The 22813-nt window shown below is 37.1% G+C and overlaps 1 protein-coding gene across 9 annotated transcripts in view; it reads left to right on the plus strand.

The window, feature by feature from the left end:
• Window positions 1-63: 63 nt before the first annotated feature.
• The window catches only part of CSPP1 (centrosome and spindle pole associated protein 1), a 58007-nt gene continuing 35257 nt past the window's right edge, over window positions 64-22813 (plus strand). For 2 of the 9 annotated variants that reach the window (XM_057426100.1, XM_057426092.1), the window contains exons 1-10: window positions 5150-5272; window positions 6280-6376; window positions 7600-7700; window positions 8399-8422; window positions 10938-11018; window positions 15238-15339; window positions 16200-16645; window positions 20024-20125; window positions 20745-20827; window positions 22529-22622. In XM_057426100.1, the coding sequence (XP_057282083.1) occupies window positions 5171-5272; window positions 6280-6376; window positions 7600-7700; window positions 8399-8422; window positions 10938-11018; window positions 15238-15339; window positions 16200-16645; window positions 20024-20125; window positions 20745-20827; window positions 22529-22622 (1232 nt within the window). In that variant the 5' untranslated portion in view covers window positions 5150-5170. Of the gene's footprint in view, window positions 267-835; window positions 965-3668; window positions 3742-4419; window positions 4522-5149; window positions 5273-6279; window positions 6377-7599; window positions 7701-8398; window positions 8423-10937; window positions 11019-15237; window positions 15340-16196; window positions 16646-20023; window positions 20126-20744; window positions 20828-22528; window positions 22623-22813 lie in introns of those variants that run through there. The other 7 variants (XM_057426095.1, XM_057426094.1, XM_057426093.1 and 4 more) reach the window with 7 other exon arrangements.

Genomic DNA, 22813 nt, shown 5'->3' on the forward strand with positions numbered 1-22813 from the left:
GCAGTGCGTTCTGCATACTAGCTGCCGCCCGGCCTAGCGGTGTGTCACGGGAGGCGACCCCTCCGTAGAGAGGAGATCACGACCACCACCATCTTGCTTCCCGCTCCTGTTCACCTGTTGAAGCAGCACTGGGGCTACCCCGCTCTCGCCCTGTGAGGCGCGGAGAGAGAAGGGGCCCCCACTAGGGGGCGCTGCTCGGCGCTCCCGCTGGTTTCCGGGGAAGCGGTAACGAGCGGGACGTGGGGAGCTGCGACCGCCGGTGAGCGGTGAGTGGAGGCCGGGAGAGCGCCCGGGAGTGCACCCCACGCAGCCTGGCCTGCTGGCCCCGCCACACGGAGACCGTGGCCGAGCGGCTGCCTTGTTCACAGCCCGGAGCGGGCGGCGGCCGGGGCGAGGGCGGCTCGCCGGGGAGCGGGACGGGCCCGGGGTGGGGAGGGGGGGTGTGAGGGGAGGCGCGGTGGAGGGAGCGGGACCGGACCGGACCGGGCGGGGCGGGGCAGGGCAGGGCAGGGCAGGGCAGGGCAGGGCAGGGCAGGGCAGGGGTGCCCCGGCCGGGGCCCGAGGCAGTGTCAGGTCTGGGCCTCCCTGTGGGGGTAGCAGTTTTTGCAGGGCCTTCCGGCAGGAGCAGTTTGTTTGTGCGGCCGTTGCCTAACAACGGCGCCGCACTTCTTAAAGGGTCTGAGCCCGGGGTGCTGCCTGCGCGCCCTGCCGGCGGGAGTGCCTCACACCTGGGCCGAGGGGCACCGATGCTTCCGGGAGTGCCCCATAAATGCTGCTGAGGAGGGAAGGAGGGAAGCGGTACGTGTGCTGGCCCCCGCTGCACGCCCGGGTGGGGGAGAGGCGCTGCCCCGAGCTGTCAGGCTCAAGGAGGAGGAGCTTTGTCCCGGCTCTGAAGGGTTCTTCCGAAAATAATGGCCTTTTGGATCATACGGGGTGTTTTGGGAAAGTAGATAAGCCCTTAATGGTGAGGGGAAGTAACTCCTAAACTTGTTGGGTTGTTTCAAGGGTTAATTGCCTTCACAGTTATGAAGAAGTCGTGTTGGTTTAGTCAGTTTATAAATTATGAGCGTCCAGACCCTGGATTTTCTTTTATTTTTGTGCTTTTCCAGGTAAGAATTTGAAAGAAGCGAAGGTGAAAGGTAGAGCAAGCACGTCTGTGACAGCTAGAGCTTATTGTAAATGCCGTTCCCAGGGGCGGCCAGTGATGGCTGTTACGAGACTTCAGGGAGTTTGCATGAAACTTTATGACATGATTATGTAACCATATAACCTGTAAGCACAATTATTAAACGTAGCATATAATTGCTTTTTTCAAAGCACTTCCCTCCTCACCACCCTTGTTGCAGTTCATATGGATGGGAATTGCCATCTTGTCATTTTTCTTGGTGGTGTTTTAGTATTGTGGTAGGACAGGAGAGGTGACATCTGTTTACTTTTATATGCTGGCTTTAAATTTTACTCCCCATTTTGCTGAAAAAGTAGGAGGGGAAGGGAAAGAATAGAAAGGAATGCAGTAAACACTGCTTTAGATGATGAAGTTGGTACACAGTACACAGCTAGGTATAGTACCTATGATACAATACATATGCACATAGATGTTTTGCATATCTTGAATACAGAGACGTGCATTATTAACTCTGGCCATAGATCCTGTAAAAATCTCACGTTCAAGCTTGACTAATTTTCTTGAATATCTGTATGCTTTCTATTGCTTGGTATACTTGCTTAAGTCTACGTGGCTGACTCTAATTATTCAGATTTGCTTTTTGAAAACTTCCAGTTTAAAAGGAAAAAAGATTTTATGAAAACCAAAAATCTTAGAAGTAAGCATATAGAAAATACTATTTTTATGGGACGTTTTCAGACAGTAATTGAGTGTATAGCAGAAGTATGTTTAATGGAATTTCACTCTCAATAATACAGTGTTTTGAGATTAAAGAGACAGGATTTAAAGATGCAAGAGTGAAAGGAAGAGCTGATAAGATATGTCAAACTTTTTTTTTCTTTTTCCCCCAGTAGTATTTTTGGAATATTCTGTTTTCCTAAAAACTTGAAAAATACAATGTCTGTACCTCATAATTTTGGGGAACCTATGGTTTATCCTTGAGTTTTCAGATGTTTACAGCATGTTCTAACTTTCCCTTTTTCTCTATGCACATGCTTGTGGAGCTGCCTCCAAGCTTACTTTTGAAGCTTCCACTTTTACTAGTAGTTGCAAGGGTCTAGAAATACACCAAATGCATTCAGACATACTGCTAAACTGAAAATGGATGATTTTGTTTTGAATTGGAGTGGGTTTATAGTGGCAGGCTGTGCTTTGGTATGTTTGTGCAGTCATATGAAGCCAGTTTGATGGTTTGCTTTGAGTTTAGTGCTGTCACCTCTGAGATAGTTCACTGCATAACTGGGAACTGCGTTAGCACTCTTTTCAGACAGAAACATAATGTTTCTTTGTTATGATTAGTCATGATCTCGTCACTTGATACAGTAGTTGATAAAATTGATTAATATTTAGTAAGTTATTTGCTAACATACTGGTTTGTTTTTTGAACTTTGCAGTGTATGTATCACATTCAAATTGCCAGTCTTTTGCTTAGAATATGTAAGCAATTTTAATTTTTTCTTTCAGTATAATACAGTCTTTTTGCATATCTCATAAGGATTGTGCATATTTTAAGATCAACTCCAGCAGAAGGATATAAGAAACAAATGTCTAGCTATTTTCTAAGAGTTCTAGGAGGCATTTAGCCACTTTTCCTGGTTATTCAGCTGTGTTAAAGGTATTCTGAATCATTAGTGCTGTAGCATTATTTGCCTCAGTGTTCTTCAAAGCCTGGAGTTGTGAGATTTCTTTACACCAGTTGAATTGCCTATGTAGTTCAACTGTAACTGTTTTGTCTTTGTTTTTGTAATTTATTAGATTGCTCTCTGAGCAGTATGATTGGAGTGCAGAATGATAGAATATTCATTGTGTTACTTCTGCTAGATACAGAAAACACTGCAAATACTCCTCTCCTTATACCATCTCTCAGAATAGGTTTGGTACCATTCCAGTACGGTGATTTGGAAACAGTTCTGGAGTTTATAGATGTTATTTTAAATAGAAGTAATACAGATACTAAAGTCAGTGAACTTTAGGAAAGACTTCTTACAATGCCTCTTTCTTCTACATGAAGTAATTTTCCTCTTGGTGGTTATGCAGCACTGGATAGATGATGAGACCAGCTTTTAAATTCTTTAGTATGACAAGTTGTTTCACCCATTCAGAAGAGTTTTTTTCTTTATTCTTATGTAATCTAGTAGGCTAAATAAAATTTATCAGTGCCTGAAAACTTACCCTCTTTTAGATTTCTTTTATCCTTTATCAGTGTGCAGAACTAATGAGATTAAAGATTTAGGATGAATCAGATGGGAGAATTTATATTTGGAATTAACTGTCCTGTATTATCACTAGGGGTTGTGAATAGGTTGTCCTAGTTCTGCCTTCTTTAACAATATTATAATTTCATATTATGGATCAAAAATGGCATTAATAGAAAAAGTTGAAAGGAATATGTTTTAAGGAATACATCAAGTAGATTTATTCCTTAAATTAAGTTAGCATGCAATTACTTGAATTTATCTGGTGGAATTTTGACATTTTTTCTCTTCATCTTACTTTTAGTCAGCATTTATCTCAGTCTCTCCAGATACTTTCTTCTATGTTTACCTATGAAGTGTCTTATTCCCCTGTTTTTTGAGGTTGGTTTTGTTATTTTTTTTTTTTAATTTTTTGATCCTCTCCCTAAAAGCGTTTTCTGATATACTTTTATTATTAGCCTGTTGTTTGCTTCATACAATCTGTAGACTTTAGAGGGATACTGAATTAGCCTTACTAAAACTGCTGTGCAGTCTGAGTTCAGATACTGTATGGGATTGCTGAGGAACCTGCATAAGCAATCCTTTTGCTTAAGTTGTTTAGGTAGTATTAGCGGGATTGAGGGTCATAATTCTCTGCTCAGTTTCACCTTTCCTTTATGTGTAGAATATATGTATGGATTTTTATCTGTAGGCTTGGTTTTGCAAAGCTTATCCAGTAATTTATTGGAGAAAATGCTGAGTGGGGATTGGGATGAAGTAGGCTTTATATTTGGTTTGGTCTGTCTTCTTTCCATGGTTACTTAGTATGCAGATATACAGTACTTTTAGTCCTGGCAAGGCTATCCTAACAAAGAATATTCAAAGTCTGAGTGCGAGCCTTAACTTCTCTACAGTTCCATTGTCATGAATTTGATTGACTTTAGTTTTTATTGTGAGGCTGTCCAGGAGCAGCAATATACACTAAATTGCACAAATAAGATGCTTTCAGTTAAACAGGCAAGATGCACAACTAATGGAAGCAAGGTAATGAGCTGCTCCTCAGTATGTGTTTTCTTACAGAAGGGTGTCTTGTCTGATTGCAAGTCAGTGCTGCCTCATATCCATGGTTATTGCAGAGTTGGAGCTGTTCTTACTGCCTCTGCTATTTTGTTGGTAGAAGAGGTAATGATACATTGTTGGCTCCAACTCCAGAAACACTATGCATGTGTTTTATGCTTGGTTGTGGTGGTTTTTATTTTTTCTTTTCTTGGTTATTTTTTTAATGGATTTTTTTTTTTTTGGTTTTGAGTAAGCTTGATGATTTTTAAGACTTCTTGTGATAGTAAGTTAAACACAGAATTAATTGCATGATTTGTTCCTTATTTTAGAGTATATGTGTATTTTGTACTTTTTGGTATTTGTTTATTTTGTATTTATTCCTTTATTCTGTTTATTTTTGTCTAATTTGATTTTATCATTCACTAGCAATAAGCTTGTGCTAGTGTGAAGAGCCATTGGTAGACTTGCAGTCAAAGAAAAAAAAAACCCAAAGCACTTAGAAAAAAAACCAACCAACTTGGAGAAATACCTTCAGTCTTATAATCTGAAATATTTGAATTTTCTCTCTATAAAAGTAATCAAGTGAATTACATCAAGAAATGTCCATGGATGGGTTTCCTGATTCAGGTGTTGCACTGACCTAGCAAACATCTTATGGCTTCTAGTTCTAAGGGAGAAACTTGAACATTACTTAACTACTGTCTTAAGCAACTGTAATGGATCTTTACATTTTGGAGGTTCCATGTTCTATGTCTTTTCCATAACCTTAGAAATGATGGCGGATGATTTAGACAAATTTATTGAAGATCAGAAGGCCAAGTTGGCACAAGATAAGGCAGAACTTGAAAATGATCCACCGTACATGGAAATGAGGGTAAGAGTATTAACTAGTTTTCACAAATTGAAACACGTCTATTGCTTGGGTCTTGATTTAAGCTTACTTTTGCTGTGCTTTCAAACTGTACTTATAGTTCAAATATATATTATTTATCTATTCAAAGTAATTTCTAACTTAAATTCTTTATTTTTATGTAGAAGTTTCAAAACTTGTTTGCCACCAGGCATATACATTAACATTTGTGTATTACAAGTGGAAAAACTCATGTAAATGTTTATTATTGTTCCTTCCTCCCTTCCTAGGGAAGCTGACTAAGCAGGGATCTGCTCTCAGCACACTCCAGAGCATGGGTATTGAGTTGGTGATGGATGATATAAATATCGTCAAAATTACCGTTGCAGAAACTAGGAAATATAAAAGGCAAATTACTTAATCCAATCAATTAAACAAAATCTGTTCTTATCACAAATTTCCCGTTAGAAATTTTAGTACCTAATTCTAAAGCTATAAAGATTTTATAATTTGCAGAGCACCATTAAGTTGTGTAAGAGTGCCAGTACTGGGCAAAAAGCTGTATCTAAATAATTCAAGCTAGCTAAGTGTTATGGTGACTAAGTCAAGTCCTTGGTGAAAAAAAGAAGTTTTGATTTATCTGTTGTTTGATTTACAAAGCCCCAAATAGCTTGAGCTTTTATGAGCAATTACAATATTCTGTTTTCATTCCTTTTTTTGTTTATCTTGTTGATCACATCTGTGGGGATCTGTCTACGTCCATCTTGCCATAAGATATAAATAGGGGGAGGGAAAGAAAGGGGGGAGTGAATGAACGAATTACCTGACTGGGTTTAAACCACGACAGAGAGCTACTTTTTTGGTGGTATTAGTGAAATGTGTAACTTGCTTACTGTGCTAATCCAGCATCTTTTCCAATCTTTCTATTCCTCTGTTCTATAGTGCTAATAATTATGTTAATAATGTTGTTCCTGTATGTGATATTTATTTTACCTTGTGATGCAGCAAAGTGTTTTTTTTTTTGTTTTCAGAATAAGGAATCAGAGAAGCTTTCCGAGACTCGAAAAATGTTAATATCCATGGCTAAAGAAAATATACCTCCAAATAGTCAACAGAACTATTCTTTAGGTACAGTATGTATATTTTTTTATATGTCTTCTAGATTTAACTAGTATTTAGCTACCTTTGAAAAATTTTGGAAGGGAATTACTACTTTGGATTTTTAATTATAAGGTAACCATTATAATTCAAGTGAATACCAATTCTTCAGTCTTCCAAATGTCTTTGGGTTGTGTGGAATTTGTTTTATAGTTATGCTACTCCTTGTGCACCCCCAGTCTACTCGCTGGTGAGATGGGAGCAGAAAAAGCCTTGGCTCTGTGTAAGCACTGCTCAGCAGTAACTATAATATCCCTGGTTTATCCACACTGTTTTCAGCAGAAATCCAAAACATAGACCCATACAAGCTACTATGAAGAAATGTAACTCTATCCCAACCAAAACTAGTGTGCTCTAATAATAATCTGGCACTGAAAACACTTTTGATTATTGGTGGGTGGTTGTTTCATGTCATTGGCTGGTTCTGCTTTAAAGCAGTGTAATTTCATTTGGATTAAATTAGACAGAGACTTGTTCCTTGGAGAGCAGTGAAAGCGGTTGCAGTGGTGGGCTTCTGAGACAGAGGATGTATCTTACAAAGTACTTTAAGATGCCAGCTTGCATGGCATTATATTTTAGGAGTGTAGCTTTTATGAGACCTGAGAGTAATCTTGGAAAAGTACTGTGTATTTTGGGTCTACTACAATTAAAAACACTGAGGTGGAAAGAAAAATGATTTTCAGCATATGGCCAGCTTCCTTCCTTCTTCCTTGTGTGGAAGCCACATATTTTTTCACATGCTTCATGCTAAATGAATAGATTGTTTCTTTCTACTTGCAAAGTATGTTTTCTATTATGTGATTAGCATGGCTTAAAATATCAGAGTAATTTAGAAACTAACATGTCAAAAGAGATTTCCTTTGAAGCATACATTGGCAAAAGAATATGTACAATATTTAGGTTATTTTATACTATTTGTCAAACTATCCAAATACTGTTTATGTTGGTTTTTTTTTTTTTCCTAGTGGGAAGAAAAAGCACAAGGACTAGAGGAAAACTGACATCCAAAACCCAATCCAGTTTTCCAACTGCTCATAGAGAGAGGGTGTTTTGTATTTCAGCTGTTTTGTAATTACTCGTTGCGCAGTTCATTTTTCTTATTGCTGATATCTAATAAAAATCCAGATGCAGGATGTGTTTTGTATTGATACAAAATAGTATGCTAATAATATTTAATGGTGTTAACCTTTCAGGTGACTATGGCTTGAGCTTACCTCTTGGAGAAGAATATGAACGAAAAAAACATAAACTGAAAGAGGAACTCCGACAAGATTATAGGCGATACCTTTCTCAGGTAAAGCTTCCTGTCTGGTTGCCTGAGTTGAGCGAGTCTTTTAAAAGGATTTGTTCATTTTAATTGAATGAAAATGAGTAAAATCTGTGGAAAATCTTTGTAGGAAGGCATTCATTCTGAACCATGGCTGATTTTGCAGACTTGAGTAAAAGTAGTTTCAAAATGTCACTGCTTGGAACGGTTGTATATTCCAGGCTTCCGTAGATTTTGCTGCTACGAGGCTACCTATTACTTAGTACCTTTTATCCTTAATAGTTTAATTTATTTGTATCTACTACTTTCTTAGTACCTTCTTAAGAATTTAAAATATCATGTTACTTCCTGAAGTACTTATGTATTGTGTGGTCTGTAATTCAGTAAGAATATTCCTATAATTAGTGTGACTGCGTTTGACAGCTTCTTTTCAGTGGTAGAAATAAAATTGTTCTGCTTAACATGATTTATTAAATGTCACAGTAAATTTAAAATTGAAATGGTATGTGTGAAATGATGTAGTCTTGGGAATATTCTGTATCCCTTCTTAGCCAAACAGAAACAAATCAGGAACCAGATAATATCTGTTGTCTGAAAATGCTAATTATCTTTAGTTCTTAAAATAAAAAAATGGATTGGTTTTAAGAGAAGTCGTCTTTTTTGTTAAGTCAAATATATTTGAATGAAAGGCTCTTTTTGAATAGTATCTTTTCCCTGATCTTTAGGGTATTTCACAGGCAAAAAGAAAGGTAGGGTGCCTGCAGTATCTTTTATTTTTGTTCTTTTTTCTTTTCAAATTAGTCACTTTTTGCTTTGAAAGCTTTTTGCAATTTGAATTAATAAAAAATCATTATTGTGCTTTATGTGATTGTGCATGCCATAGTGATTAGTTGTGATTAACAGCATTGTTGGCTTTGTGCAAATGATCACTGAAGTTCATTATTTCCATTGGTAAGATTTTAAAACACTTGCTGATTTCTTTTTTTTTCCTTTGCCATTGCTATTGTTGCTGTCTAATGTTGACCTTATAAAACTTTTTTGTTTAGTAGACTTTTGCTTCAAGGCTTTTAAGTTCCATAGATGTTACCAGTTCAGACCTATTTAATTATTTATTTTTTTTATACACATACTTTACAAAGCTGGAATAAAATCATAAACCCTGAAATGTTATGTCGCTGGAATCAGAGCTAGTGTGCTTTTCTTCCTTATCACTGACATCTCATCAGTCGTGGTTAGGGAAGCAGTAGGGGCAGTTATTCACCACCTAGTGTCCAGAAAGTGAGAATACAAGTATTGTGAAAAAATAATACAAGAGACACATCTTTGCAAGCTTTGTTCAATTACAGTAATTTTTTATTATTTATATCATTATACTGTCAAGTATATATAATTGTTAAATTTACCACTGTCCATCCAGGTCGTTCAGATTAAGCAACTTGGGTGAAAGGACTGGGAGGTAATGTGGTAGAAACACAACCCTCTGGTTTTTCTGAGGCTTTGAATAACATGCGTGTGATACAAATTAGCTATATTAGCATGCAGTAGAATTCCTGAATAGTAATAGCGACAGCAGAACAGGCTTCTTCACCTCGTATCAAAATAATGCTTATATAATTGTTGCTTCTTGTTTAATCTTAAAATTCAGATTAATTTCAAAGTTAAAATATTGTGTAAAAATTTATTATTTCATAATTCTCACCAAAGTACCCAAATAATATAGTTTGATGTAAATTTCTAGTGTTTTATTCCCAATTGAACTTCAGTTGTACAAATTTTGTACAGTTTATTTTTTTAATGTACAGTTGAATGTAGTTTACAGGTTATTTTTTTTATGTAGTACATGTTAGCTATATTAAGCTTGCAATTCTGCAGAAGAGGTAGGATAGCAATCTCTTAAAGAGAGTGCAACCCTTAGAATCTCTCATCAGGATATTTTGGTTAACAACTTGCTTAGTCTTGCTTACGTAGAAAATGCAGTTTCCATCTCAGCTTCTGATTTTTATCAAACACCTTTTAAAGATCAAAAGTATTCTCTATAGATCTGTTAAAAAAGAATTAATAATGAGGATTACAATTTATTTACTTTTTCTGGTAAAAATAACTTAGTTCCTATATTAATCTAGTTGGTTTAGTGCTTGGATATTTGTGTGGTAATTAAATCCCTTAAATCTTTCAATGTTTAGTTGTGAAATGTAATTCATAATGATGTGGGTTTGCACTGGAACAGGTAGAGTGCTTATGTGTTGACATGCCTCTAAGCTTTTAAGCTACATAAAGGATGGAAGGAAACAATGCTAATGAAATACCGTATCTAACCCATTCCTCTCATCAGCCCATGCCACACAAATAGATGATCTTTTTATTAAAGATAATCAGATTTATAAAACATAGGTGATTGAGAATGGCCTGGGGATGCTTTTAGTAAATGAGTGATATAGGAAAAAGCCACTAGACCTGGAAGCAGAGAACCTGTTCCAGCACTGGTATTTGATTTGAAAGGCCAATACTTTGATGTATTGCACAGCCCAGTTCCCAAGCCGTGGCCCAGGGAGCTGTATGGAGCAACCACATCGTGTTTTCAATGAAAAATTCTGTTCTGAAAGTGACTGATGGTCTGTAAGGAATTAAAAGATTTGGTGACAAGTCATTACACTGAAGTTTGGGAACTGCCGTTGCAGAAAACATAGTGTTGAGATGCAGAGTGGTGGCTGTGCTGGTGTTAGCATGGATTCCATCTCCATCTGTTAAAACAAGAGGTAGAGATATGTTATCCTTTCCTTTTTTTTTTTTTTTTTTTTTTTTTTTAGAAAAAGCGATTTTTTTCATCTTGAGTAGTGTCTTGGAAGGTTCTTCTTATGCTTGTACATATGCTTGTGCTTATTTTACTTCATTACAGGAAAACTGAGTACTGGTGTGGTTTCTTTGAATAAAAATATGTATTTTTAATATAGGAAGACTATCTTATGTGATCATGGAAGTAGTGTAACAGGGAAGAAGTGACAAACTCTTTGAAACTCAGGCTTAAAGTGTGACAAAGCCCATTACTTTCTGCATTCCTTGACCATTCATGTGCTCCAAGATCATCCTACATTTTCAAAATGTGAAGGTTGTCTTCAGTTTTTATTTAATTGAATTGATCAGATTTATTTCAGAAAATATTAATTCCTAGCAAGTATTTAGCAAGTAAGATTTGGTATTTTAAAATATATTGAATATATATTCAAAAAATATATTTACTTTTTTTTTCATTTTTTTTAAATGTAGAAAAATTATCAGACTACTGATGAAGTAGATCCATATACTCAGGGATTATCTCTTCCTATTGATGAGCGAAAATCTGCAAAGGTAGGTATGTGGAAGGAATGAAGTGGTATATAACTTGAAAAAGAACCTGAATATTTAAACTGTTGTGGAAAAATCGCTTCCACTTTTTTGTTTGTTTTCCCCCAATGTTTACAAATAAATGTTTTCGGGAGGTGGTCATTAGAATAATCCTAGGTTACCTGTACTCTAAATTTCTAGATAATTAGATGTGTAAGTTTGCACTGATATTATTTGGAGGTTTACTATTTGCACTTCATGGCTGCAGGGCACCACCAGGTATTTTCAAAAGCTCTCATTGTGCTTGGGTTTTTGTTCAGCAATAAATATTGATCTAATAAATAATACCATTTTTCTTATAAATCCTCTTCTAATTTATTACTCTTCCTACTGCAGCCTGGGGATAAATTTTAAAGTATTTGCTTGTAGCTGTTTCTTCAATTAGAGTCTTACCAGTTTTTACCAGAACTAGATCTTGTATTTCACATCTTGCCTGCTCTTAATATGGGAAACTTACCAATTTCGAATCTTTCTTTCAAAATACTGATACTAATGTGCTTTGTCAAAGGAGTACACATTCTCTCCTTGTGTTTAACCCCTTTGGTTTCTGTGAGATTTCTTACCAGTTTATGGTCTTGCTTTCATACACTGGAGAAGGATACTAGCCATAACTGTCTCTCCGCTATTGGCGGTTCATGGAGGTTAGAATATGAAGATGCAACATGCATATGTGGATTTTCTTAAGCTCTGATCTATTCCTCTGATGTGTAGTATGATTCTGTGAACACCTAAATCAATCTTACACAGGTCACCTCTCCTCTGCCCTTCTACTGTTCACTTGTATTTGCTTGTAAATTGATCCAGGAAGTTGAAACAGCAGAAACACTGTAATTTAGCAATATTTTTGCTGTCTTAACAAACACCACTGGTTGGTTGTCAGGTTTTATCAAACCCCAGCAGAGATGCAAGGCAGAAAGAGAAGCTGTCTTGTTGGAGGAGAACTGCATTCTTGCACCTTTGGGGATTTTGTTTCACTTATTTATTTTTAATTAATTTTTTTAAACCTATATTTCCTTGGAGTTGCATGTTGCTTTGTGTTTGAGGCTATGCTGTTGTTGTAATCTGACACAAGACTTCTGGTATGGAATGTGTTGGTCTTGCCCTTGCTGTGCTTACGCTTTCTGCCTTTCCTGTGCTGGCAGTAATGTTTGGCTGTATGAGGAGCCTGGTGAGAGCTCAAGTGAAAACTGCTGTTATGAAAAAGTCTCAAACTCCAAATTATACTAGTGTTAAAAAAGAAAAAGGAGGCAGCAAGAATGAAATGCCTAGGAAGGGGAAAGGACTCCTCAGTGGCAACGTACACATGTGCTGGGTTTACTTTAGCTTTAAGTTCTTGTGAAGTTAAAGAACCCTAACACATACTTGTGTTAACCCTTGCAAGTATGTGTGCTGAAACAGTGAAAAATAAAGTATCTTTGATTAATTCTGTGAAAATTAAAGACGTATCTGAACTGGGAATACGTCTGATCATTGATGGTTTTATATCATAGCAGCTCAACCTTTGCTGAGATTTTCTGCCTAAGTGCATTGTACCCTTTTGCCGTGGTTTATACCCTAGCCAGACAGCTTGTTCACTCGCTCCCAGTGAGTGGTGCCAGGCTGAGAGCATGAGAGCAATTGAGGCCCCCCCCCCCCCCAACCCCAGGACTCTCCCCTTCCCTGCTCCCGTGAGGGATGGGGAGGAGGATCGAAAGAGTGCAACTCCATGTACAACACAAATCACCACTGCTACTACCACCACCACCAATGCTAAGAGAAAATAACAGGGGAAGAGAATACAATACCACTCGCCAAGAAACGAGTCCGACCCAGAGCCTGTGTCCTTCCGGGTAACTTCCAGTTACCCCCCACCCCGGGCATGACATGCTGTGGTATGGAATACGTCTTTGGCTAACCTGGGTCAGGTGCCCCGTCTCTGCTTCCTCCCGGCTTCCCCTCCTCCCTGGCAGAGCATGAGCCTCACAAAGTCCTTGGTCAGGGTAAACATGACTTAGCAACAACCGAAAACATCGGTTTCACCAGCAGTGTTCCCAGGCTGGAAGTCAAAACACAGCACTGCACCAGCTGCCACGAAGGAGAAACATGACTGCTTCTGCTGAACCCAGGACACCTTTTTATCCACTTATTTATTGGAATTGCAGAACCTAAAGGCTGCCAGAAGGTGTCACAGTGTGCCCTGCTAAACGGTTAGCCTCTGGGCAGATGATGATTAGAGGTTAGCATTTGCATTTTAGCTTCCTCTATTAGGTAAAACGTGCAGCCACACAGCATAATGAATTTTCTGTGGAGTGTTTTGCCACCTGTTACAGGCAATGCTACTTTCTCAGCTTTGGAAATTCCCCTCAGGCAGCTTTCATAGCAGTCTGCAGGTATGAAACTTGTACGCACAAATCTGGGGGAAAAAAAACCAAAGTTTTTGGGAGCATTGGTCTCATTTGCAAAACAGTTACTAAGTTGATATTTCTGTGGTGATAGATCTATAAATTATTTTTGTTTGAAATTTGTTTGTGGGAAGTAAATTTATATGTAGTGCTAAGGTTTTAAAACACTTTTTGCTTTTTTATATTGTAAAATACTGCAGTAGAGAAGATCATAGTTCTTAATATTGTAATATAATACTCTTCTGTGCATATATATGATGGTTGGAATGAGTTAGTGTAAGACATGCGCCATGAATCATATATTCGTAGAATAGTTAGGGTTGGAAAGGACCTTAAGATCATCAAGTTCCAACCTCCCTGCCATGGGCAGGGACACCTCACATTAAACCATATCACCCAAGGCCTCATCCAGCCTGGTCTTGAACACCACCAGGGATGGAGCATTCACAACCTCCCTGGGCAACCCATTCCAGTGCCTCACCACCCTAACAGGAAAGAATTTCCTCCTTATATCCAATCTAAACTTCCCCTGTTTAAGTTTTAACCTGTTCCCCCTTGTCCTATCACTACAGTCCCTAATGAAGAGTCCCTCCCCAACATCCCTAGAGGCCCCCTTCAGATACTGGAAGGCTGCTATGAGGTCTCCACGCAGCCTTCTCTTCTCCAGGCTGAACAGCCCCAACTTTCTCAGCCTATCTTCATACAGGAGGTGCTCCAGTCCCCTGTTCATCCTTGTGGCCCTCCTTTGGACTTGTTCCAACAGTTCCATGTCCTTTTTATGTTGAGGACACCAGAACTGCGCGCAGTACTCCCAAGTGAGGTCTCACAAGAGCAGAGTAGAGGGGCAAGATCACCTCCTTCGACCTGCTGGTCACGCTCCTTTTGATGCAGCCCAGGATACGGTTGGCTTTCTGGGCTGTGAGCGCACACTGCCTGCTCATGTTCATTTTCTCATCAACCAGCACCCCGAAGTCCTTCTCTGCAGGGCTCTAAACATAAGGTACTATATCAGGAAATAATGCAAATCAGAGTTTGCTTTACCTATAGACTTTTGTATTTCATATTACATTATTAGGTTATTGATGTAAATTTCCTGCAGGGATTTTTATGATGTATGATTCCTGCAGGTTTATTTTTAGATCTGAGCAAGCTAGATATAAATGTTGTCACCTTGAAAAAGCAGCTAGGACAAAGTGGATGAATCACATTTTTCTTAGTTTTCCTTGTATTCTTTGTGCTTTTGACTCTTTTTGCAGTCAGCTTAACTGCTTGTTTGAATTTGACAGTTCAAGTTATATCCTAAGCTCTAATTGACACATCTTGTCTACACATGTATTTGTTGTCCTGTTTTAATGATTACTTGTGACTTGCCCCACTCATCTTAAGACACACAAAAGTAAGTTTAAAAATTATATGTAAATACATTTAGATTTTAAATTAGAATGTGATCTATAATTGGCCAAGTAAAGAGGCTTTGGAACAATTTTGTAATATACTTAGCAAGAGGAAACTGGTTTAAGATTGAACTTAATATTACAGTAGTGTTACTGGGGGCTAGACTTCATGCCCAAGAAGCTGACTTCTACTTACAGATTTCAGATTAAGAGAAAGTAATATGTTCAAGAGTGAAGAAATACCTTGAAGCAATTCAAGCACTATTTGTACATCATGGGGGGATGGGAGGTGGGGAGAGAGGGGACAAAACCACAGCTTGCACGTGTTCATTTAATACTGCAGTTCTAGGAAGCTAAAAGGTACTAAAAAATGCAAAATTATGATGGCCTTTTCAATGCCTGTTTTAGGAGAAACTACGGCTTGAAAGAAACAAAGAGTACAATCAGTACCTCAGGGATAAAGAATTGTGGAACGAAAGGCTAAGGAAATTAGGGAAGAAAAACACAGAGGTAATACATGTTTATAGTTTTATCATTGACTTATTATTGTATTGATCTGAGAAAGCCTATCTATTGCTTGTTCATCATAAAATTTTGTGTGGAAAGGATAAGTTTTCTTTTTTAAATATTGCTGCCTTAGTTTTAGTGATGGGCTGCAATAGTTTGTAACTTTCATCTCCTGCATGTTTGATTTAAGAAGGCCTTCCACTTTTTTTTTAAGATGGAAATTCTTAAATGTAGAGTAGTGTGAGAGCTAGGCTGTTTCATGAAAGGACTTGTATTTGTCCTCACCACAGCTGAAAACTTACCGTCTTTCTTGCAGCAGACAGCAAGTGCAAATATCCATATATTTGTAAGTTCCATCTAGAAAAATGTTTCTTGTCTATCTCCAGAAAGATTGTTTTCTTAAGAGAAAGATGTTTTCCTCCAAGTGTATTGGAGTGTCATGTAGTTGAAAATGTTTTAATCCATGCGGACAGCTATGAGGCAGTATTCAGCCATCCTTTATATTTTTAAATTCACTGGCTAATTTGTACTGGGTTCTTAAAATTCTGGAGAGCTACACAACAATGAGCCCTAGGAAAAGCAAAAATGCAGCTTGTGTTTTGTAACTGAGGCTGTAAATCTCTATAAAGATTTTTATATATGTTTGGGCATTTATGTTTGCTCAGCTGACTCATCTGATTAGGTTAGGGAATTGAGGTTTTTCTTTCTGCTTTGCTTGTCATCTTGTTGGACCTTTATGTTATATTTTTGTTATTCTCATGTAGAAATAGTTTTATCAAAATCTTTTTGATAAAAGAACAAACATTTGCTCAATGTGGTTTATTTAGACTCAGATCTTTTAATTTTTTTTTTCTATTAAGCAGAATGAGATGGACAGGAATAAAAAATCTGTTGCTGTTACAAGGCTTCAGCCAGAACTACATACAGAAGTAGAGCCCTTTAATACAAGTGCAGAACGTCCCAAGAAGGATGCCTTTACTTCTACAGAAGGTTATGAAGAGCTGCTAAATAAGAGGCGGCTGGAGGAAGACAGGTATCATAGGTTAGATGATGACATTGAATTAAGAAGTCGATTATTAAATAAAAGACTTGATGAAGATTTGGATGTTCCCAGTCGAAGGCATCATGGATTTGCTACCCAATCCGTAATTCCTATTAGGAAGCATCACAGACTTGATGAAGATTGCAATTTTGGTAGAAGATACTACAGAATGGGTTACGAACCTGAGATAAGTGAAGGGATGGACCCTAGATTTAGATCTGAAAGCGCTTATGACAGAAAAACTCCTCGTTTTTTTCATGCTGAAAGGTATTCTTAATTCTGTTTTCTCCTTTATTTCTGTAGTGTTGTTGACGGCTATGTTTACTTCTTATTGAAAAATAGTCAGGATTTTCATGTGAATGTAGGATTTTTGTACTTCCTACAGACCTTTGAATATTTTTTAGAAGAAATACTTTAAAATTGGACCAATACCTAAGACTATACATCATACATTAGGGAACATTTTGTGTATTATGGCAAACCAAGGGTACCAAGAGAAATTACCTCAGAAAAAGGAAGTCCACAATTCATTTTTATGAAGAGTAGTTTGCCAGAAAACATTCATTATTAAACAGCCTTTACCAGTCTTAACTGGTAAGTCAGTTTGGTTGCTTTGACATAAAAGGTTAATCTTTCTTCTAGGTCACTCACTGAAAAGGGAAAAAAATAAGTATAACCTTCCCAATCATTCAGGGTTTGGCAGTCTGGCCACCTTTGGTTATTCCATTCAAGAACCAGTTGCTTTCAAAAACAGATGGGTTGTGGCATGCAATAGTAACAAACTTGAAATAGATGTGTTTTATATAGCTAAATTCAAATGAACTAAAGCAGTTAAGTTTCTTGTAAATAAATTCTAAAAAGGTGCTTAAAGAGTGTACATTTTTTCACTTTTCAGATCTTGGGAACAGGCCTCTTGCCAAAATTATTCTTCTGCAGCTCCTTCAGTGAAGGAAAAGCTAGTTTCTTTCCCTGGTTAGGCAAAATAACCATTTCTTCCCCCTCCTCCCCTAGAATTAACACTTCCAGAAAAAACAGAAGGCAAATTGTACCACTTTCAGCAGTGTTAAATACTGTGATCATGCTTCATTGTTAATTCCTGGTGGATTGGTTAAATGATGTTTTGAGTTGCTGTTTACAGGGATAATTTCCTGAATAGTACTGCAGATTAATAACTGGGAAGAACAAACCCTGAAATGCTCTACTACTACAACAGTTTTTTTTTCTGAAATGGATGAAGTCACACCTCTTTTCCAGTTTCAAATGCCAATGGAGTTAAAATAACTTCTCTACAAAACCAGCTTTTCATACTCTTTCCCAGCTTTTTTAAAAAAGAAAAAAAAAACCAAAGAAATCAGCTACTGTGGTGCAATATTGGTAGAAATGAGCAAAAGATGTTTTAGGGTAGGGATGTCTTGTCCTGCAACTTTTCAGAAAGAAAAAAGTTAGAAGCTTGACTTGGTGCCTAACAAAGATAACCAAAATATTTGTAGTTTTGCGACTAACAGCAATATTAATCCTCTTGTGTAGATTAACACCCAGAAGAATGAATGTCCTCTTTTTTACTAGGTATCTGTTTGCCACTGTCTAATTCAGTTTGACATGGAGCCTAATATTTAAATAAAAATGACCATTTGATGAAGTTTGAGGGCCTATTTTGTTCTCAAAGAATATACTCAGAATTATAAATGTAAAATATCGGGAAGGATGGTGTTTAAACCAACAATAGGCACTGTCATGTTGAGTAATAGTATACACATTCTTAGTTATTCAAAAACCACTGATGATGCTTGTATAAATATGAAACTCATATATCACTAGACAATTAACTGCTTAATTGGAGAGGACTCTGAAATAGTTTTAGTTCAGTTTTCTTACATTTGTTATTGGCAAACTTGGTGCCATCTTCTTAAAAGCAGCTGCTGGGCTGTCACCTGAATTGCCTGAACTTAGATTTGTACACGAAATTTAAGTTGGTTTTTTTTTGTGTGTGTTCTACTTTGCTGCATTTTTATTGAAAATTCCCCTTTTTTTAATTAAATGTGCTTTGTAATCTAGTACTTTCTTTCCTCTTCACAAGGAACTCCACGTAAACTTTTATTAACTATTTTCAGTCTCCATTCAAGAAGAAGAAACACTTCTATTAGTTACTGACAGCTCAGCTTTGGTAGAGTTAGCATATTTTTTCTACCTTTTCATTTTGGGCAATGTCAACTTTTCCAGAACACATCTGATTCAAGATGGAAACTAAATTCATAAGGAAGAATATTTCTATTTGTTATATTAAAGTGCTTATGTTTTTAAATAGGCTTTATTAGTTTCTAGAGGCAAGTGTTTGGAACAGGACTATTTGGAAAGACTTCTGTTTGATGGAGACACAAGGCCTGTGGCATATTTCAGAGGAATGCTTTAACCCGTCCCCAGCAGCCAGCTCTGTCATATAAACTGGATACAGCAGCTTCTTGATTGAATTGGGCCGACATGTCTGGGCCTGCCATTTGCTGCGTTTTACAAAAAAAGACTGCCTCTTGAATCTTAAAGTTTGTCTTTTTGTTTTCTTCCTGTGTCCTTTCATCACTGACTGTGTTTCATTCTTATGTGACCAGCATTGTAAATAGCAGATTGATCATGAAAGATCATGTTATGCTGGGAGGATGGATATTGTTCTTTCATATTGTTCTTGTGGGTTGTTAAGATGCCAAATCGATGCTTAATAATCTGCTTGCATCCTTTCGCCTTTGATTACTGGCTTTTATTTAAATTACAGAGATGGGCAGAGCTGTGAGTCTTTTTACATAAAAGAATAACATGAGGTTTTTCCTATGTTTGCCTAGCATTTTTTTGTTTGCTTAATAAGAAGTCCATGGCTCTGTCCAGCTCAGGAAAATATATAACTTTGTTAGCAGGTGTTGGGTAGTTTACTTTTTATTGAATACCTATTTCTGCCTTTTATCAAGGTAACTTGAAGTCCTCATTAGAGAGTAGTTTGTGAGTCAAAAAAAGCCCATAAATTCAACTACCCCAGATTTTTTTTTTTTTCCCAGGAAAAACTCCCTTGTGTCCATACATTATTTGGCATCTTTGGAATTATTTGAAGTTTCAATTATATTACTTAATATGTGGATGATTCAGATTTTAGCTCCTGAATTTTTGTATTTACCATGTTACCTTTGTCTTTTTATCAAAAGTTACCTCCCTCTTTTAAATTGTATCAGGGGCATAGTGAAGGGGAGGTTGTCAATAAAGAAGCTTTTCATGTCTGAATTAACTGTTTCATCAGACTTACCCAGTAACTGTGTGCTGAAATGAGTTGTAGACTTTGTTGGCTCTTGGGGATTAAGACCAGCAAAATCTGTTTCAATTAATGCAGTGTAAATGGTCTTTAGCTCTCATAATTCTTAATCAGGGTCAATAGATAAAGGCTGCATGAAAGCAGGCTTGGGAATTCAAACTCCAGACAGAGAGCTGCCTTAACAAGGCTAGCAAAGTGGAGTATTTCTAGAAAATTTGTGTGATTTTTGTCAGAACTGGTTCTGCCATCCTGTAGGCAATCAGGCTGAGAATCAATTTGCGTGAAACTGCTAGACCTTCCTTTTAAGGTTGTACATTGTTAGGCAAGCATAGCTGATTATTTTCTATTTCTTTAAGGCCCTCTCTGGATGGAATAGTAAGAGACCCACCTGCAGATTATGAAGATGAGTTAAAGGAGAGAGCACCTGTGCAGCAGACCTCAAGACCTGGAAATTCTAGGTGTGGCATACAGTGTGTTTTCCTGATAATTGCCCTATAAAATCATGGTGAAAAGAAAATGTTTATTTAAAATCCCTAATATGTTGTCTGAAATGACTGATAGCTTTTCCTACAACTAGGATGTAAGAAAAGCATGTGTCCTTTGAGAATAGCTGCTGAAGTTTTCTTTTTGAAACAATAGATGACCTGTTCTCCTATTGAAGACTCTTAATTGGAGCATCATGGAATCTTTTTTTGCTAGTAATTTTAAAATTTCTCTTTGCCTCTTGTCTTGGTTTTGCAAGTCCTGAAGTGATTTTAAGTGGATGAGGCAGAAACCGAATACTTGTAAAGCTCTTACATAAACTCTTGACTGGCACCGCTCAGTCTGTCAACATTGTTTAAGTGCTCAACGGAGTCATTGTTTCAAATGGCTTCAGAAACTGCAGGCAGATGAGAACTGTGAGGAGTGCCTGTTTGCCAGGTGGTTTCTTCTTTTGCTTGTGATATTTCTTTGGATTTTAGGAAAGCTGGTTGTCATAAATGTATCGCATAATGATGTAAGTGCATTTATCATGTTTCACACAGACTGCAAGTACATTCTTGAGTACATTCCATTTTCTTTTTTGTCTTTGCTCAGGAATCAGGTGCAGATTAGTTCTTCAGCTATTGAACAGGCCAAGTCTGCAGCTGAAATGCCGTATACAACAGGCTGTGTTCTTGGTATGTAATAAAAATCTAACAAATGACACGAGCTAGACTTGCTTTGCATATTTTATTTTTCTTTGGGAATAATTAAAACTTAGGAAAATTAATTTTTTATTTGTACTAGTTGTCACCAAGACTGGTAAATAAAAAGAAAAAACATGTTCCTTTTCCCTGTTAATGTAATGGGGCTTTCTAATGAATTTTGAAGAGCCCAAATTTTTTCTTTGATTTCATTAACAGTTGAAGGCTTAGATACATTCTTAAGGTCTTTTATGAAATGAAGTATAGAAGAAATCCTAACTTGTGTATTGTTGAAGACACAACCTTGGGCAAGAACAAATGATTCTGATCATCTCTTGCTGTTTAAATGTAGCCATAAAATTTAGCAGGAAGCATTGAGTGTAGTAGAGAGAAATACTGTTGAAAACATAGCATTCCTAGTTAAATTCAGAAAATAATAAGCCAAAGATAAAAGAACTGTAGTAGTTCTTCAGACGGGAGCCTTCGAAGGCAGGCTAGGTTTGAATTGTGGAAAAGCTGACTAACAGTTACCAGAATAATTGCTATATATTCTTGCATTTGAACTTCCCTGAGCTTCAGTGCTGTTTTTTTTGAACTCTTTAAAGGCAACGTTAAAACAGTGGTTTTGTAATGGTCAGTCATCTCGCTTGTAGTAACTTGAGTACACAGTTGTGAATTTATATTCTAGCAGTCCTGGTTAGGAGAAGAATATTGTTAAAGATGTTGCATAAAGATTAAGTAAATTGAAACTTGAAGGTTTTGGAAATGAGAAATGATTTCAGACTCCCTGGAAATCACAAAATCTGAAGTTATCGTGCACATTTTGGTTACTTTAGAGTCCCAGCACAATAACTGAATAAAAAATTAAGTCAGTCGTGCATCATGATTTTTTGTTCTTGTGTTTTGGTTTTGTGTTTTGTATCTGTTAGTTTGTTGGGGTATTTTTCTCATTTTCATTTAGTTTCCTTTCAGGTTACTTCACTTTATTGTTTGGGTCTGCTTTACTGGATATCCACAGTGACTTTGTGTATGGAAATATGTTAGGAGTCCTTGTGTTTTCTTGTTGTTTTTAAAACAACAGAAGACTCCATGCTTACTGTGGGGGTACTACCATAAGTTGGAAGTTTTTTGTTTTCCTTTAAAATCCATGGTAGATACTATGACCATTTCCTTTTACATATGCATATCTGCCAATACTTTGCTAAATCCTAGTAGTCACGAGAACCATCCTAAAAGTGGAACGATCAGCTTTCTTCCCCATGGGTTTGACTCTCTTCAGTTTTAACTTTCAGTTTTGTCCTGAGCACTGCCTCATAATTTTGGAGTGCTGTAGTGTATCTTCCTTAGTTGAACACTAGGCAAAAGAATATGCAAAATAAGTAACTTGGGTTTAAATTGCTGTTTAAGCACATAGCTTTGGAATTTGTAACTTCTTGACTGTACAAAACCAGGCAATTTAAAAAAATAGTAATCAAAACTTTAGTAGTTTGGATCACTGTAGTCCAAACAAACTGCATATTAAAAACTGGATATATCTTTTTAAGTCAATAAAGATCCAGTGTTCTTCTGCACGTTCTCAAATCATACACGCTGTTGTGTATCATGTTTTAAATTGACTGAAATGTAATTTTTTTTTCCAGTTCCTTTTGTGTTTTTTGTGGAGCATTTAAACAAATGTGTGGTTATTTCCATTAGGTGTTCAGGACCGAGAACTTCTCCAAAGGAAAAAAGAGAAATACAGGCAGGAACTAATAGAACAGATGGCTGAGCAACAGCGAAATAAGAGACGGTAATGGAAAGTTACTATATTTATTTTAAAGATAATGGCTGAAATTTAAAGGCATTTCATGAATTCAGTATTGTAAGAAAAATTTTCACAACAAAGGAATTCCAGCTAGCTAGGTAATACAGCATTCAGTCAAACTTATTAGTGTGAATGCCTTAGTTTTAAATAAACACATTTACCAGCTTTCAGTGAGA

This window comes from Pezoporus wallicus, unplaced genomic scaffold (genome assembly GCF_028554395.1).
Source record: "Pezoporus wallicus isolate ANWC-B61680 ecotype Strahan unplaced genomic scaffold, APGP_CSIRO_Pwel_v1 contig_4131, whole genome shotgun sequence".
Taxonomy (NCBI): Eukaryota; Metazoa; Chordata; class Aves; order Psittaciformes; family Psittacidae; genus Pezoporus; species Pezoporus wallicus.